At 45.3% G+C, this 16,939-nt stretch overlaps 1 protein-coding gene across 7 annotated transcripts in view; it reads left to right on the top strand.

Moving 5' to 3' along the window:
- Window positions 1–21: 21 nt before the first annotated feature.
- Window positions 22–16,939, top strand: part of uso1 (USO1 vesicle transport factor) — an 18,799-nt gene continuing 1,881 nt past the window's right edge. Inside the window, exons 1-26 of one of the 7 annotated variants that reach the window (XM_065003856.1) lie at window positions 23–257; window positions 3,367–3,453; window positions 4,697–4,761; window positions 4,987–5,063; window positions 5,407–5,418; window positions 5,689–5,748; window positions 6,329–6,429; window positions 6,693–6,795; window positions 7,087–7,142; window positions 7,423–7,543; window positions 7,807–7,985; window positions 8,199–8,339; window positions 8,481–8,569; window positions 8,660–8,814; window positions 9,044–9,249; window positions 9,749–9,769; window positions 11,834–11,944; window positions 12,291–12,409; window positions 12,920–13,101; window positions 13,339–13,460; window positions 14,345–14,483; window positions 14,745–14,911; window positions 15,194–15,268; window positions 15,363–15,461; window positions 15,660–15,764; window positions 16,524–16,739. In XM_065003856.1, the coding sequence (XP_064859928.1) occupies window positions 186–257; window positions 3,367–3,453; window positions 4,697–4,761; window positions 4,987–5,063; window positions 5,407–5,418; window positions 5,689–5,748; window positions 6,329–6,429; window positions 6,693–6,795; window positions 7,087–7,142; window positions 7,423–7,543; window positions 7,807–7,985; window positions 8,199–8,339; window positions 8,481–8,569; window positions 8,660–8,814; window positions 9,044–9,249; window positions 9,749–9,769; window positions 11,834–11,944; window positions 12,291–12,409; window positions 12,920–13,101; window positions 13,339–13,460; window positions 14,345–14,483; window positions 14,745–14,911; window positions 15,194–15,268; window positions 15,363–15,461; window positions 15,660–15,764; window positions 16,524–16,739 (2,880 nt within the window). In that variant the 5' untranslated portion in view covers window positions 23–185. The other 6 variants (XM_065003857.1, XM_065003859.1, XM_065003860.1 and 3 more) reach the window with 6 other exon arrangements.

Genomic DNA, 16,939 nt, shown 5'->3' with positions numbered 1-16,939 from the left:
TCTCGGCGCTTGCGCATTGGCTAAATGTCACTCAAGTTCCGGGGTCGGTCCAGGAGGTTGTGTACAGTGTAAAAATCAACATTTAGACGCGTTTACATTATTACACAAGACCCATCACGGCAGAAACCCTTTCAAAGTTTCTTTTAGACCGTTGGAATTGCGAACAAATTTCCAAGAGGACGTCGATGACAATGAATTTTTTCAGGGGAGTGATGGGGGGACAACCCGCGGGGCCACAGCCGACTGGAGCAGAGACGGTGAGAAACGAAACTCGCCTAGCATGTTAGGCTAACAAGTTAGCTAATGTCACACACACAACCTGGTGGACCGAATCTTAGGATAAGTGTGTGTAGTTAATAGTTGCTAGACAGGTAAATTAGTTCACTTTCACGTTTTCCAGGCTGAAAGACCGGTGTAGGCCTTGTAACAGTGCACTATTACAACCAGCCTCACGAGCACAGACATAATGTGTCAATCAATACAGTGATTGACGCAAACATTTCTGCAGAGCTAGCTAACTAAGCTGGTTAGCCCAATTGGCACAGGACAACAATTGAACGTGTGTAGCCTGCTCATATTCTTGACCTATCAGCGTTTTTTGGGGAAGAAAAAGCTTGACATGACCTGCTGCCACTAAATGAGCAGATATCTTCGTATGTGATAGTTTACATGCTTTGCATACATCCAACTGTTAACTGTCATCTGGGAGAGACTATATGGCTACTTGGATTGCAGTTCACAAACCAAAAACACAGCCAAATTCCACGTGAATCCATTGGTTGTGAATGGATCTCTGCTGGCATTCCTTTCGTGATGACAGAATGGGAGGGGCTGCGTGACCTTGATATATTTAAGTCCCTTCACCTGTGCCAAACAAGAGAATGTGTGTGACATATCTCAGGCTGCTATCAAAAGAAGGCATTTCAATCTGAATGGTGCATATCAATTAGTAATAGATATAAATCTCTGTAATCAATCAATACAATTTATTTATAAAGCCCTTTTTTACATCAGCAGATTTCACTAAGTGCTTATACAGATACCCAGCCTAAAACCCCAAAGAGCAAGCAATGCAGATGTAGAAGCATGGTGGCTAGGAAAATAAAAAGGCAGGAACCTAGGTAGAAACCTTGAGGTACCAGGCTCTGAGGGGTGGCCAGTCCTCTTCTCGCTGTGGCGGGTGGAGATTATAAGAGCACATGGCCATAAGACCAGACTGTTCTTCAAGATGTTCATTGATGACCAGCAGGGTCAAATAATAATCACAGTGGTTGTAGAGGGTCCAACAGGTCAGCATCTCATGAGTAAATGCCAGTTGGCTTTTCATAGCCGAGCATTGAGGTTGAAACAACAGGTGCAGTAGAGAAGGAGGGAGGGAGACATGCCAACAGTGCATGAGACAGCCTATAGGGAGGAGGTCAAAGACCCGCAGTGTGGTGCCAGGACCACAACCTCGCCCTTAACGTCAGCAAGACAAAGGAGCTGATCGTGGACTACAGGAAATGGAGGGCCGAACACACCCCCATTCACATCAACAGGGCTGAGGTGGAGTGGGTCGAGAGCTTCAAGTTCGTCGGAGTCCACATCAGTAAGGATCTATCATGGTCCAAACACACCAACAGTCATGATGGAACAACAATGCCTCTTCGCCCTCAGGAAGCTGATAAGATTTGGCATGGGCCCTCATGCTCAATGTTGCACCATTGAGAGCATCTTGACTGGCTGCCTCACCGCCTGGTATGGCATCTGAACGCAAGGCGCTACAGAGGGTAGTGCGTACAGCCCAGTAAATCACTGGGGCCGAGCTCCCTGCCATCCAGGACCTCTATACCAGGCGGTGTCACAGGAAGGCCCTAAAAATTGTCAGACTCCACTCCAGCCACCTAAGTCATAGACTGTAATTCCGCACAGCAAGCGGTGTCGACGCACCAAGTCTGGAACCAACAGGACCCTGACCAGCTTCTACCCTCAAGCCATAAGACTTCTAAATAGTTAACCCAATAGCTACCCGGACTATCTGCATTGACCCTTTTTGCATTAACTTTTTTGACTACTCACACACATTGCTATCCTATTACCTAGTCTCTTTATTCCTAGGTATATGTACATATCTACCTTAATTACCTCGTACCCCTGCACATCGACTCGATACTGGTATCCCGTGTGTAGAGCCAAGTTATCGCTACTCATTGTGTATTTATTATTACTTGTTATTGCTTTTCTATTTTCTTTCTCTCTACATTGCTGGGAAGGGCCCGTAAGTAAGCACTTCACTGTTAGTCTACACCTGTTGTTTACGAAGCATGTGACAAATAACATTTGATTTGGTTGAACTTAGATTGAACACATTGTCCTGAATCTGCAGTGGATGTAAGTCTATGTATCAGTACGTGGTTACAGGGGATGGTAGGTAGCCTAGTGGTTAAGAGCGTTGGGCCAGTAAGCAAAAGGTCGCTGTTTTTTTGCCAGCAAGGTGGAAAAATCTGCAGTTCTGACCTGGCAGCTAACTCCCAACAACTGCTACTCTGCTGCCGATGATGTGGATGTCGACTATGCCAGCCCCCCGCACCTCTCTGATTCAGAGTAGTTGGGTTAAATGAATGGATTCACTTGTGCAACTGACTAGCTATCCCCTATCAATTTGTATCAGTCACATGCGCCGAATACAACAGGTGTAGTAGACCTTACAGTGAAATGCTTACTTATGAGCCCCTAACTAACAATGCAGTTGTTGGTTAGGGGCTCATAAAATCAGGATTAGAATAAGAGATTAAAGTAACAAGTAATTAAAGAGCAGAAGTAAAATAACAATAGCGAGACTATATACAGAGGGATACCGATACAGAGTCAATGTGCAGGAGCACCGGTTAGTTGAGGTAGTATGTACATGTAGGTAGAGTTTTATTAAAGTGACTATGCATAGATGACAACAGAGAGTAGCAGTGGTGTAAAGGGGGGGGGGGCAATGCAAATAGTCTGGGTAGCCATTTGACTCGATGTTCAGGAGTCTTATGGCTTGGGGGTAGAAGCTGTTTAGAAGCCTCTTGGACCTAGACTTGGTGTTCCGGTACCGCTTGCCGTGCGGTAGCAGAGAGAACAGTCGGACTAGGGTGTCTGGAGTCTTTGACCATTTTTAGGGCCTTCCTCTGACACTGCCTGGTATAGAGGTCCTGGAGGGCAGGAAGCTTGGCCCCAGTGATGTACTGGGCCAATCGCACTACCATCTGTAGTGCCTTGCGGTCGGAGGCTGAGCTGTTGCCATACCAAGCGGTGATGCAACCAGTCAGGATGCTCTCCATGGTGCAGCTGTAGATCCTTTCCCTCAACATGTTGTATTAACCATGAATTATTTTGATTGAACCACAGATCCATAAGCTGTGTGACCGTGTGGCCTCCTCCACACTCCTGGAGGACCGCAGGGACGCTGTCCGAGCCCTTAAATCGCTCTCAAAGGTAGGAGATAATTGCATTAAGCTAATATCAATAGTTACACTGATGCACCATTGTTACACTGTTACTCATTATTGATAAATACATGTTAAAGCATTGAGGCTGCAGAGACCGTTTATGATGAGCCTAGGCCTTATCTGAATACGAGCTTTTCTCCTGTGCATTGTTTTAAGTGAACATCGCTAGAGTTCTCCTTTGATGTTCGTTGTCTTGTGAGCAGGGACACATCCCCTTATCACCCCCACTCTGTGTACTCATCCTCAGGCTCTATCTAAACAGTCTGGGATGGGCCCTGTCTCAATCCTCTTAAATCACCTCATTATTTCGCCACCTTTCCTCCATACACTGATCAGGAAAGAAAGACTGGGGAAGGTAATGTAGGAATTCATGGGTTGCACCTCTGTCACTTGGTCGCATCGTTGCCATTGTTATCAACATTCAACAGATGCCGCAGCATATTGATGTCTGACAGATGGTAGTCTTTCTGAACAGGGGCTAATGACTTTTTCATCAAATTTAAAATGAACGTTCCAAACAGTATTGTGACGAAATGTGCAACCAATGAATAAGGAGGGTACCTATTGGTTGGCTCCTTGCGTTCACTGGTCCAGTTCTCTTAAAAAAAGAAAAAGCAATGTTGAGGAAAAGAAGGCAATTATTGACATGCAGCCTTGCTGAAAACCTGACTCATTCCCTTAGTCCCTACTCTCTACTGTATTAAAGGTCTAGAGACCTCTCGGCCATAACTGACTGACTGGCCACTAGCTGCCTCGTCAACCATGAGTAATGAGTTTATCAGGCATGAATAAGGGGTTTAGGGGTATGGGGTCACACACAGACCAGGGAAAAACAACGCTAGCCAGAGAAACGGACCAGCTAGAGCTGGGAGTTGTTGAATTGCATTAGCTCTGTTTGGCCCCAGTAGGGTCTACTCAACATTGAGGGGTAACTAATCACACAGGTTTGTCTTATCAGATCAGAGATGTCACAAAGCAAACCACTGTTCTGTTATTTAACTCTGCTTTCAGAATGTATTATACTTATGCCTAAGGTCATGTGTGGAGCTAAAACGTGTATTGTTCATGCAGACACGGGCGGCATATCAACAGTTAGGGGGAGCACGGGGGCAAAACAGGCATAGCTTCGAGTTAAAGCAAAAAGTCACATCCTCTCTGATCCAAGGGCTGCCTAGGGGGAAACAATCACTTACTGTTCTCCTGACTTGACTGTTGGTTTTGATTTGTAGAAATATCGCATGGAAGTTGGCACTCAGGCTATGGACCACCTGGTTCACATACTGCAAACAGACAGGTATGTTTTTTGTGTGTGTGTGTGTGGTTTTTATGATTAAGAGCTTTATACTGATCCCTTGCCCTCCGCTGCTCTCTAGCACATTGTAATAGTGTGGTGGGGTGATTTAAGGCGAGCATTTTGCATGGTGCTCAGTCGTTGCTAAGAGTACTTAATATTTCAGGGACTTAGGGGACGAAAGCAGTGCTTGTTGTGTTGATATCCTACCCCTCCCATTTTCTGCAGGTCGGACTCTGAAATCCTTGGCTACGCTTTGGACACACTCTATAATATCATCTGCAACGATGAAGAGGAGGAACAAGGTGTTTAGGTGTTAAAAACCTAGTCCTCTTCCACAGAGGGTTGTGAACAGGCCCCAGAACTGTCAATAATTTAGTATTTTGTTATAGAGCGGAGCCTCTGTTTTTGAACATGCAGTTAAAAACAATCTTCCTTTTTGGGGAAAAATGCTTTTGAATGACAACAAGCCCTGTCCTAGTAACAATAGCATGTGTAATTGAGTTAAATGCCAATTAATTGGACTTCAAATCAAAATGGACCTTGTCGCCCTCTTCCACACTCGCCCCATTTCTCTCTCTCCATGTTAATTGCTATGTATGTAAAGATTGACATCTCTCTCTTCTCTTTCATGTTATAACTCTACAGACGAATCTGAAGGTAAAACTCTTGTTTGTGCATGACGTCCCCCCCTAACCACTAGCGACGCTTCTTGTAAATGAGATGCATCGTTCTTCTCCGCGGGTTGTTTTGATTTCTAGCTCTCCTGTGGTGCACAGTAGGTTGTTAGTCTGAAATGCAGTGCTTTGGCAGAACCCATTAACAAACACTAGGGATATATTTATAACCCTGTTACATATGTATTGTGTACAAGTCGAATCATCTGACTTGGATGGGGCTTCAATCTCTTCCACTCCCCCCTTCTTACAGACATGGCGGCCGCACCCCCCATCCCTGTCTCAGGGAAGCATAAGAACGTGCCTGTGTCTGGTCAGTACTAGCACTGTAGACTAACTAGCCCTCATGGTGTGGTGACTCTTACTAGTCAACTGAACTAACCTCAATAAAATGTGTTGGACTGGGAAGTATGGTTTAATATAGTAATGACTGGGTGGTAATAACATGTCACTAATACCACTCCTACCTCAGCCTCTCTCCTGTCCTGTAGTGTTTCTCTTCCCATTGCTCTTAGCATATCTAGTCAAACGCAAATCACTCTGCACGGGATGTTGGGACGAAGACGTTTTGATTCCAAAAGAGGAATGTTAGATTCCAAAAGCATCCTCTTCCTCACAGTTGTACATTTTAGGTTATTCTAGTATTGCAGAACGTCTCATCTGGTTGTTCTTGATGTGAAATATTATATTTAGCCTAGAACCCTAGATAATTGAGTGTGTTGTCTATAATACGATGCTCCAGTACTTTTGTGTGCTTTTAGACTGGATGTGAACCATTTCACCATGCCCTAACACCTCCCCTCTCGCTAATAGTAGCCATGTCTCGGGGCAACTATCTGCCTAACATGGCACACCCAGAGGTCTTTAAACCTTGTGACCTTTGACCTTTTCAGATGAGAACGCTCAGAAGCAGGACGAAGACCTGGGAGTCCTGTTCACTGACAAGTTCCTCGGCGACTCTGAGAACGTGACACTACTACTGACTCTGTTAGAGGTAAACAGACCAGAGACCCAAACATCTACGTTGTGTCTTTTATGAAAGATAGTAGTCTCTAACCCATGGTCTCAGTGTTAACCAGACCTGGAGACCCATTGTGCGTGGTGGTTTTCAGACCAGCTGGTTTCAGATTTAAGAATATAAGCATAAGCCTCAAATCTGCACTGCTTATATACAGGATTACAAGGGTGTGGTTGATTTCCCACCATGCCTGTGACACTGATTCCCTGCCTGTGACACTGACTTCCTGCCTGTTTCAGGAGTTTGACTTCCACGTGCGGTGGCCAGGAGTGAAGCTGCTCACCGCTCTGTTGAAGAACCAGTGTAACCAGGTCCAGGGCGTCATCCTGGTCAGCCCTATGGGTGAGTCCTCTAACAAATGACCTGGAATCAGCTGCTGCTGAATTGTCTGACATCAGCCCACACCAACAACTGACCCAAAATCAGCTGTTGTGATTTGATTTATCCTCTCAAAATTTGTTTCTCTCTCACTGGTGAAGTAGTATGACAAGAAGTGTTAGTCTTGTCTATTTTCTTCCCTAGAGCATATGACTACTAATGGTCAAGTATGCTAATTAGAGTTATTTTCTGACTGATTTGCCTGGCTGGTCTCTGAGTTGTATTTTGTTAATGGTCCGTCTCTCTCCCCTGCAGGTGTTTCTAGACTGATGGACCTATTAGCTGACTCCAGAGAAGTCATCCGTAATGATGTGAGTACTACTCCTACTGACTGCTGCTTCAGATGGTCTTTAGTAGTAAGACCGTAAAGCCACAGGAACAAGCTACAATCTGCTAGCTTATCTTTCTGCTGAGACCAGACATTGGGCCGGTTTCCCAGACACGGATAAAGTCTTCGACTAAAAAAGCGCGTCTTGTTTCTGGGAAACCCTCCCAAAATCATACTAGCTGGTCTTATACCTGGGCTTGTTGTTTCTGTTTCTCTGGATATATGATCACTACATCAGAGCTACTTTGATTGTATTCCCTCAGGGTCTCCTGTTGCTGCAGCAGCTGACCAAAGGCAACGCGGCCATCCAGAAGATCGTAGCGTTTGAGAACGCTTTCGAGCGTCTCCTAGATATCATAACAGAGGAGGGCAGCAGTGATGGAGGTGCAGTTGAATGGAGGAGTAGTGCCATATATACACTCAAGCTAATTGGCAATCAATGAATCCATTTCTAAATAAATTACATTTGATTTGATTTAAAATGACATTTCAGTTCACTCACACTGGTCAACATCCACTCTCCATACTTGCACTCTAGAAAATTGGCAATTAATCCATTTCTTAATAAATACAATTTTAAGCGATAAAATCAACAATCTTCACACATTTCTTGACAGAAATCCACCCTCCATCTTGTCTCTGTCCAGGTATCGTAGTGGAGGACTGTCTCCTGCTGCTCGTCAACCTGCTGAAGAACAACAGCTCCAACCAGAACTTCTTCAAGGAGGGCTCCTACATCCAGAGGATGAAGCCCTGGTTCGAGGTGGGAGACGACAACTCTGGCTGGTCCGCCCAAAAGGTCACCAACCTCCACCTCATGCTGCAGGTAGGACACACCACAGTCCTGATGTTACATTTAATTCAGGGAGAATGGGAGTTTTGAGCCCTGAGCAGTTGACAGAGCAGTGTGATGGTCTGTTATGCTCAACTATTAGGGTCTGTGCAGTTCACTGTGCCACGCATGGCCAGGATTGGTTGTGGTGTAGAGTATGTTCACCGTAGCACTGTGTCTCATCTCTCCATCTCTTCTCTGGTCCAGTTGGTGCGAGTCATGGTCTCCCCGGTCAACTCTCCTGGAGCCACCAGTAGTTGTCAGAAGTCAATGTACCAGTGTGGCCTGCTGCAGCAGCTCTGCACCATCCTCATGGCCACTGGCGTGCCTGCTGACATACTCACTGAGGTAATGTAGAAGACTGTTGGAGTGGACCAAAAAGCCTTTCTTTTCTTTCTACTTATTGTGTTAGATCAGTGATTACTGTTGTTCATACTGATGCATGCTTTGTGTTTGTACCACTATGTCACTCTTTCTTTCTCCTCTCAGACCATCAACACTGTATCGGAGGTGATCCGCGGCTCACAGATCAACCAGGACTACTTTGCATCTGTCAACGCTCCCTCCAACCCCCCAAGGTGAGTTCCCCCAGACAGAGGACTGTAATCAGTTATAGCACAGCCACCGAGTGAAGGTAATCTCTAAAAACCCTTATCCCCTGATTCCAGACCTGCCATAGTGGTGCTGCTGATGTCCATGGTCAACGAGAGGCAGCCGTTCGTGCTGCGCTGTGCCGTTCTCTACTGCTTCCAGTGTTTTCTCTACAAGAACCAGAAGGGCCAGGGGGAGATCGTAGCCACCCTACTGCCCTCCACCATCGACGGTCAGTTCAGTTACACTGAACCTCCATACTGAATGTGTTGTTATTACAAGGTTATGACCACACTGTACAACTCTAGATTGCATGTAATAAAATGTTACTTGTGACTAATATACTGTAGGTTATTTGCTTATTATTCTCTAGTGGGAAAAATATAGTGGAACGGAGGCATAAATAATCTACATATATCTATTGCTTTATTCCCCCTCCCTCTGGCTCTCTCCCTCCTCAGCCAACTCCATCTCGGCGGGCCAGCTGCTGTGCGGGGGCCTGTTCTCGGCTGACTCCCTGTCTAACTGGTGTGCTGCAGTGGCCCTGGCCCACGCCCTGCAGGACAACCTGACCCAGAAAGAGCAGCTCCTCCGGGTGCAGCTGGCCACCAGCCTGGGCAAGCCCCCCGTTTCCCTGCTGCAGCAGTGCACCAACATCCTCTCACAGGTACACCACACAGACAGACAGGCTAACATGCTACGTGGGGGGACCAAAGGGTTAGCACCATAGCGGGAGAGTTGTAGCTGAAATATTAGTTTGAAAACTAAAAGTGCCATTTTAAAAGTCTTATTAGTGAAACATAAGCAACAGACAGGGTGGGTTGAAAGGTGTCTCTGTCTGAGTTGAAAGGTGTCTCTGTCTGAGTTGAAAGGTGTCTCTGTCTGAGTTGAAAGGTGTCTCTGTCTGAGTTGAAAGGTGTCTCTGTCTGAGTTGAAAGTATTGCCTTAGATTCAAATAGTTGATAATTTGTCACTCCAGGTTTTCAGGTCACCTTTGTCATGTTATGGCTCCCAAATGGCACCCTATTCCCTTTACAGTACACTACCTTTGAATAGGCTGTCATTTGGGCTCCGACCACAGTAGTAGGGAGTGGTTCTCAGACAGTCAACCTGTTGCTTGTGTTTGAAGTTGCCAAGTGTCACGTAAGGTTGTTGTGGTTTTACAGGGGGATAAGATCAACCGGAGGGTGAGTATCTGGGGTGTGGGCAGCACCTGTCTGTCATGGTTTTGCTTTGGCATCAGCAGGATCCTCCTATATATGCTCCTTACGTTGGGGGTTACGTTTTGGCTTCCCTGTTTTGTTTTCGTGCCTAAAGCCCTCTGCCTATCTCACCCGTGTTTGTCGAGTTCTATACTGGTACTGACCCCCCCCGACCCCCTTGCTGTGTCCGTTCTATGGGGACTTGACTGTCCTGGAAGGATGCAGCAACCACTGTGGTACTCTGTCTGTTCCGCAATTGATCTCTTGTGAGAGGTGTTACTGGCATTATTATTTTCACCACTGCTATTTCTCCTCCTGTACTCTAGGTGGCAGCATTATCCGTTATAAAACGTACCATTTCACCCGGGGCCAAAGATTCTCCAATTAACTATTGTGATTGTTTGTGTTCCCCCTTTTTTTCTCCTCCTGCCCCCCCCTTTCTCAAACATTTGGTGTTTTTTGCATTACGTCCCCATTGGAGGCTAAATCTGAAAAGGTGATTTCCTTATGGTTTGATAGTATGCCATGTCATCTTTACTATTTATTGTCACTTAATGACCTCCATTTGGAATGAACCCTCTTTCCTTTCTCACACCCTTCATCGCCCTCACTACAGGAGAGGTCTGCATTGCCTCCCAAATGGCACGCTTTTCCTTTTATAGTACACAGCCCAGGGCTCTGGTCAAAAGTAGTGCACTGTATAGGGAATATGGTGCCTTTTGGCACACAGACATGCCTGAACTATGCAGTTTACGTGTGGTAACTCAATAGTGCCCATCACTCACTGCATATCATTACGCCAGCAGCCTTTCTTCTTATTCCCATGACCATGCATGGATACTGTAAAGCCACTCTATTATCATCCGTTTCTCTTTGTGGTCGCCACTCCTAAAGACTCACTACACAGAGGCTTTAGCTTTGCATGTGCTGTCCGCTACATGTAGCAGCCGTGCCTCAGCTTGATATCTTAGTTATTTTTGTATGTGAATGCCTAAATAGTTAGATTTGGGCTCTTGGGGATTGTGTAGAGGATGACGAATGTGCCAATATGCTATTATATTCCTTCCATGCAGTAACATTTTCATCAGTCCTGTTGTATCACCTGCTTAGCTAAACTGCAGAGGAGTTTCATCATCCTTTTGTGGTGCAGGTAGTGATGGTAACCAAGGCCGTTGCTACAGTAACAGCATATTGTTGAACACTTAAGGCTCCTGAAAAGGTTGTTTTTAACAGAATCTGAACTAACTCGGGTCATCCTATAAAATACACTGCATGTTTGACCTAAGCTAACCCTGGTTTATTAATAATGTTCATATTTAGATGTAGTTCCTTTGTTGTATTTGAATAACTTTATTAATTACTAACGGTCTGCATTGAAGTCACTAACATGGTACTCTTGAAACATTTCTAACATGGTATTTCCTGTGTAACTGCTAGATACAATGTTGTTTTTCCCAACAGAACTCAAAAGGAAAAATACAATTCAAAAGTTCACCATGTGCCAACAAAATTGCATTTTTTGTAGCTACCAGCACACCATTTTCCTAATGTCAGTCTCCATGACATCAAGTTATATTATAAAGTTCCTATTCAACCTTAAATGTCCCAGTTGGGAATAGTTTAGAAATATCCATTAATTTTGTTCGCCCTTAAAATGCTGTTTATTTGGTTGGTTTAAATCAAACGTGTCGTCCGGAGATATTCAGGAGACTGATTTAATTGGACAGAAGGAGATGCAATGACAAGTTGTCTTAAACAGGAAAAATAAGACATCCCTCATTATAATGTGGGGGGACAGGCGTTTGAATTGAACCCAGCTAAATGAATTTACTCTCCATGTTGAGGAGGAGTTCTGTTCTGACACAGAGACCAGGATGTGGTCCAGCACTAGACTAAACCTTACATGAGTCTTGTTTTGCTGAGGGGTTGAAGTTCTGGACCCCAGGCCATCATCAGGCTCTGTACACAATGTTCAATACCTTTTACTCAGCCCTATTGATGTGAGTGTGTTGTGTTTCTTAAGACTTTGTGTGTGCGTCTCATCCACAGGGCAGTAAAGTGCAAACGCGGGTCGGTCTCCTCATGCTGCTGTGTACCTGGATCAGTAACTGTCCCATCGCTGTCACACACTTCCTGCACAACCAGGAGAACGTCCCCTTCGTATCCTCCTTCAACAAACCAACTAGCTCCACATCACTATTCTATTGCACTTCCTTTTACTCAGATGGCTGGAATATCTACTGTTAGCCTGTTAGTGCAGTCTGTCCTATAACCAACTCCTCTCTGTGTTCGTTCCCCACATACAGGATAGTGTATACATTGCATACATTATTGCATGGAAGTTCCTGAGGCCCTATGTCTTGTGTTGCTAAGAGAGATCAATGCTACACAGTGGATGCCAATGTATGCACCAGTGCATTGTTTCATTGAAAATTGTCTTGAGAAAGGCCTTGTTGCCATTAAATCCCCTATGTTGCTGTGACCCTTGACCCCTGATGCCCTGTAGCTGACAGGTCAGATCTCCGAGAACCTGGGGGAGGATGAGAGGCTGGTGCAGGGCCTGTGTGCCCTCCTATTGGGTATCTGCATCTACTACAACGACAACTCTCTGGAGAACTACACAAAGTATGACATCTAACTACAATCCTCATAATAACTACACCAAGTATGACATCTAACTACGGCTCTCATAATAACTACACCAAGTAGAACGTTCTAACCCTCATACTAATTCATCCTCTCACTCTCATACCTCTCATAATCGCAGTTAAAACTACATCAAGTATGACATCTTCTACCCAAATATTAACACGTACCCTCTCATATTAGGCACAGGTTCAAAAATTATTTTCAAATGCTTGTTTGATTGAACTTGGAACCAATATTATAATAGCTTCAAAATTCCAACCCCTATTTGAGCCTGAGTTGTCTCATACACACAGCCTTTCTACACCAGCAGTTACAGCACACAGCGATGCCACTACAATGAGAACAAGAACTATGAGCTGCCAGATTGAGGGGTTGGGTTAAATGCGGAAGACGCATGTCTGTTGAATGCGTTCAGTTGTGCAACTGACTAGGTTTCCGCCTTTTCCTTCCCTTAATGCTAACCCTGCCGGTCTTGTCCTCCCCCAGAGACAAGCTGAAGCAGTTGATCGAGAAGCGCATTGGGAAGGAGAACTTTGTGGAGAAGCTGGGCTTCGTCACGAAACACGAGCTGTACTCCCGCGCTGCACAGAAGCCCCAGCCCGTCTTCCCCTCCCCTGAACAGATGCTGTTTGACCACGAGTTCACCAAGCTGGTCAAAGAACTGGAAGGTTGGCATAAGTAACCTCCATTATACCATAACCTAACCAAAATACAACCACAACCTCAAGAATTTCGATGCACCTGCGATAACATCTTCAAATCCGTGTACCCAACCAATAAACTTTGATTTGACTCTAAGCCAAGTACAACCAGAACCACAAATCAAAACTCTGTTTGTGTTGGTGTCTTCTTTGCTCTTCTCTTGGCTGGTTTTACCACTTAGTTGTGTGTGTGTCCGTCCACAGGCGTGATAACGAAAGCGGTCCACAAGACGAGCGAGGAGGAGAAGAAGGAGGAGGAGGTGAAGAAGACTCTGGAGCAACACGACAGCATCGTCATCCAGTACAAAGATCTCATCAGAGATCAGGTAACTGGCCTCACACTATTAAGCAGAAGGCTGAAACGTGTGCCCTGTTTTTTAAATCTTCATTAGCACTTTGCACTTTAACTTTTTGTATTCTTTTGAGCATGGATTAAATGAATCCTACTATAACCCCTCCTTGGGTTATTCCTTGTCATGGTTTTAAGTACTTTTTGAACCCTACATATATTTTCTGTCCCACACACCGGCCGCCTTTCATTCTAGCCTGTCTGCAAACCCTCATACTGGCTTTCTACACACACACACACACACACATCAGAAACCAACTCGCCATGCTTTCAAGCATCACAAGTTTATATACACCCTCTACACTCAGTTTAAAGGCTGCTTGCATTCAAAAGGCATTTTTCCCCCTGTGTTTTATATCCTATTTTACAACATCTGATGAAACTAACACTGTAAAAGTGTGCGAAAATTTGATCAGTGTTATTTCCTGATAGTTTCCGGTTGAAAAATACACTCTGCACAGGACCTTCTAATCAGCAGCTTTGCATGGGCGGTAGTTTTGGCTTGCCTGGTGACATCACCAGGCGGTAACTTTTATATTGTTTAATAGACCAATAACAAAGAGTTCCAAACCTCTCTGCCAATAACAGCTAGTTTTCAGTTTTCCAAACCACATTCGGACTACTCCCAGACAGTCCTCGCTAAATTCTTGCTTGAGAAATCTTTTCTTTTTTTTTGCTAAAAAGCTATTTTTGTCCATTTTTAATGGAAAACTATTACAGTTAGGTACACTCGCCGGGCCACAACCACAACCCATTTCATACAATATTCAACGGACCGATCCCGTTACCCTAAAAGGTCTACTTGTGTGTTTTGGCCAATGTCTCTTGTCATTAAAGAAGTGTCTGTCATCTCTCAACCAGGACACCCAGATCCAGGAGCTGAGGGAGCAGGTTTCCACCCTGTCTCTGAACAGTGAACAGATGCAGAATCAGATCACACAGCAGCAGTCCCAGATCCAGCAACACAAAGACCAGTACAACATCCTCAAGCTGAAACTAGGTACTGTAGGATAACCTGGTATTACACAGCAAAAAAAGCGTGCCTCGATCCATTGGGAAACAAGAGAGCAACATCGTACTTGGCTAAATTGCTAATGATTTGGGGGGGGTTAGGCACATGGAATTGTTCATATGGAGTTGACACAGTCTATAATGGTAATGGAAATTGAGACGTATTACTGATGCAGACTTGTTGCGACTGCACTTGTTGATTTATAAATAGGATTGTAGATGTGATAATGACTGACTGCGTTGTGTCCAGGTAAAGACAGCCAGGGTCTGTCCTCCAGCCAGGGAGAGGGAGCTCACGTTAACGGGCTCCACTCAGAGGAGTTGAGCCAGCTCAGAGAGGAGGTGGAGGAGCTCCGCAGACAACACGCACTACAACACACACAGCTCAGCGACAAGGACTCACTCATCAACACACTGGTGTGTGTTTGGGGGGGTGAATCACATATCAGAAAAATGTCTTTGGGTTATCCCTCCCTGTGTTGATAAGAGTTCTGTGTAAATGTCATGTATCATGGGATGTTACTGGAATCGGACAAGATGGACCTGAAGAATGACAGACTGATTAATTATCTTTTGTGTGTTCGTAGATCTGAATGGTGGTTGATGATACCCGAGTGCTGCTTTATCATTTCAGATGGGACGTCTCAGCCGTTGACCACTTCCTGTTCTAATAGTTGTAATGGTTGTGATGTCTTGTAGAGGTGTGGGGCGGCAGCAGCAGCACAGACAGCAGAAGGTGGAGCGGGAGGGTCCGACAACACAGAGCTTCTCGGGGTAAGACCCAACCACAGACAGAACATGTGTAGAACAGACATGAGTATAGAGATATTATACTGATGACGGAATTACTGCTGGTTGTTCCCACCAGGAGGTGGAGTCGTTGAGGAGTCGTGTCCAGGCTCAGTGTGCAGAGATCAGCCAGCTGCAGACAGAGAGACTGGAGCTCATCAGGAGAGCTGAGGCAGTGGTGAGTACTCAGAACCAGCCATCACCGTGTCTTGAGACGTCTTAAGGCTGTTACATACAAACATGGCCTTTCACACTTTACTCCAACTGTTGTATTTTTCCATGCATATTTCCCATGCATTAATGTATATGTTGTGACCACTGCACTTAGTACAGAGAGGTAAATAGTCTCTATCTCTCTCTCTTTCCCCTCTCTCAGTCCTCGGTCCCGGCCTCCAGCAGTGAGAGCTCGGCAGACACAGTTCCAGTATCTGAACTAGAGAGCAGGCTGGCTGCTCAGACCACAGAGGCAGAGAGACTTAAGGTACTACACTGTCACAACCTCACATCTCTGTAGGTAGCTGCTGTCTTTTCAGAAGTGAGCAGCGTTCAGATACAAATGTATTGAACAGGGGTACTCGACTCTTACCCTACAAGATCCTGAACCTGCTGGTTTTCTGTTCTACCTGATAATTAATTGGTGTCCCAGGGGAACAATGAAACAAATGCAGTGGAACTGGCTTCAAGGTCCAGAGTTGAGTTTGAGGGGTATAGAACAACCTGATTGTCTGTTTTGTAGACTAGAGGGTCATGTCAGCTCTATACTTACATAGAAATGCAATCTGTAACATTCTGCAAGTTTCACCTTGCTGAATAAACTTCTCATGTTAGCCTGACTCCAGGGCTGCTTTACACCCATTCTGATCTTTTTCCCACTAATTGGTCTTTTGACCAATCACATCAGATCTTTTTCAGAGCTGATCTGATTGGTCAAAAGATCAATTAGTGCGACAAAGATCAGAATTGGGCTGCCTGTGATATCAAGCCCATTAGTAACTGACTCCTGACTGTTACCAGCTAAATGTGGGCTGAGACGTTGTGAAATCGCTCAATTATTCAACATCTTAAGTATGACCTTCGTGTATGTGGCATCCCCTTCCTCTCTCTAATGCTAGTGAAGAAGAAAAAACATCTGATGCAGTTGAATTATTAATGGTTTTGGTCAGACAGCCATGCTGAAGCCATGCCCTTCCTTGTTAGCTGTCCTACCTCTCTCTCACCTCGCTCTCTTCTCCCCCTCCAGGAGGAGTGTCGGGGCCTGAGGGAGGGCCATGCGGGGCTGGAGCAGCAGTTGGCGTCGGCAACGAGCACAGTGGCCATCGAGCAGACGGAGAAGACCAAGCTGCTGCAGGAGGTGCAGGAGTCCAAGAAGGAACAGGACGACCTCCTCATGCTGCTGGCCGACCAGGACCAGAAGATCCTCAACCTCAAGCAACGTCTCAGAGACCTGGGAGAGACGGTAAGAGAAACCATCTGTTCCTATTGTAGATCTAGACTGTTCTCCAACTACAGAGGAAGATCCTCCGCCTCAGGTTCAAAGGTTTATGTTATTATTATTGTTTTAGTGGAGGTAGATGGTTAGGTTAGTTGGATGCTGAGGTTTTAGATGATGCTAATATTTAATATTTCATTGTTACATGTAGGGCTGGTTTCCTGGAG

Source organism: Oncorhynchus nerka, linkage group LG18 (assembly GCF_034236695.1).
Source record: "Oncorhynchus nerka isolate Pitt River linkage group LG18, Oner_Uvic_2.0, whole genome shotgun sequence".
In the NCBI taxonomy this organism is placed as follows: Eukaryota; Metazoa; Chordata; class Actinopteri; order Salmoniformes; family Salmonidae; genus Oncorhynchus; species Oncorhynchus nerka.
The sequence above is the reverse complement of the archived record's forward strand: the minus strand, read 5'-3'. Positions and strand labels throughout refer to the sequence as shown.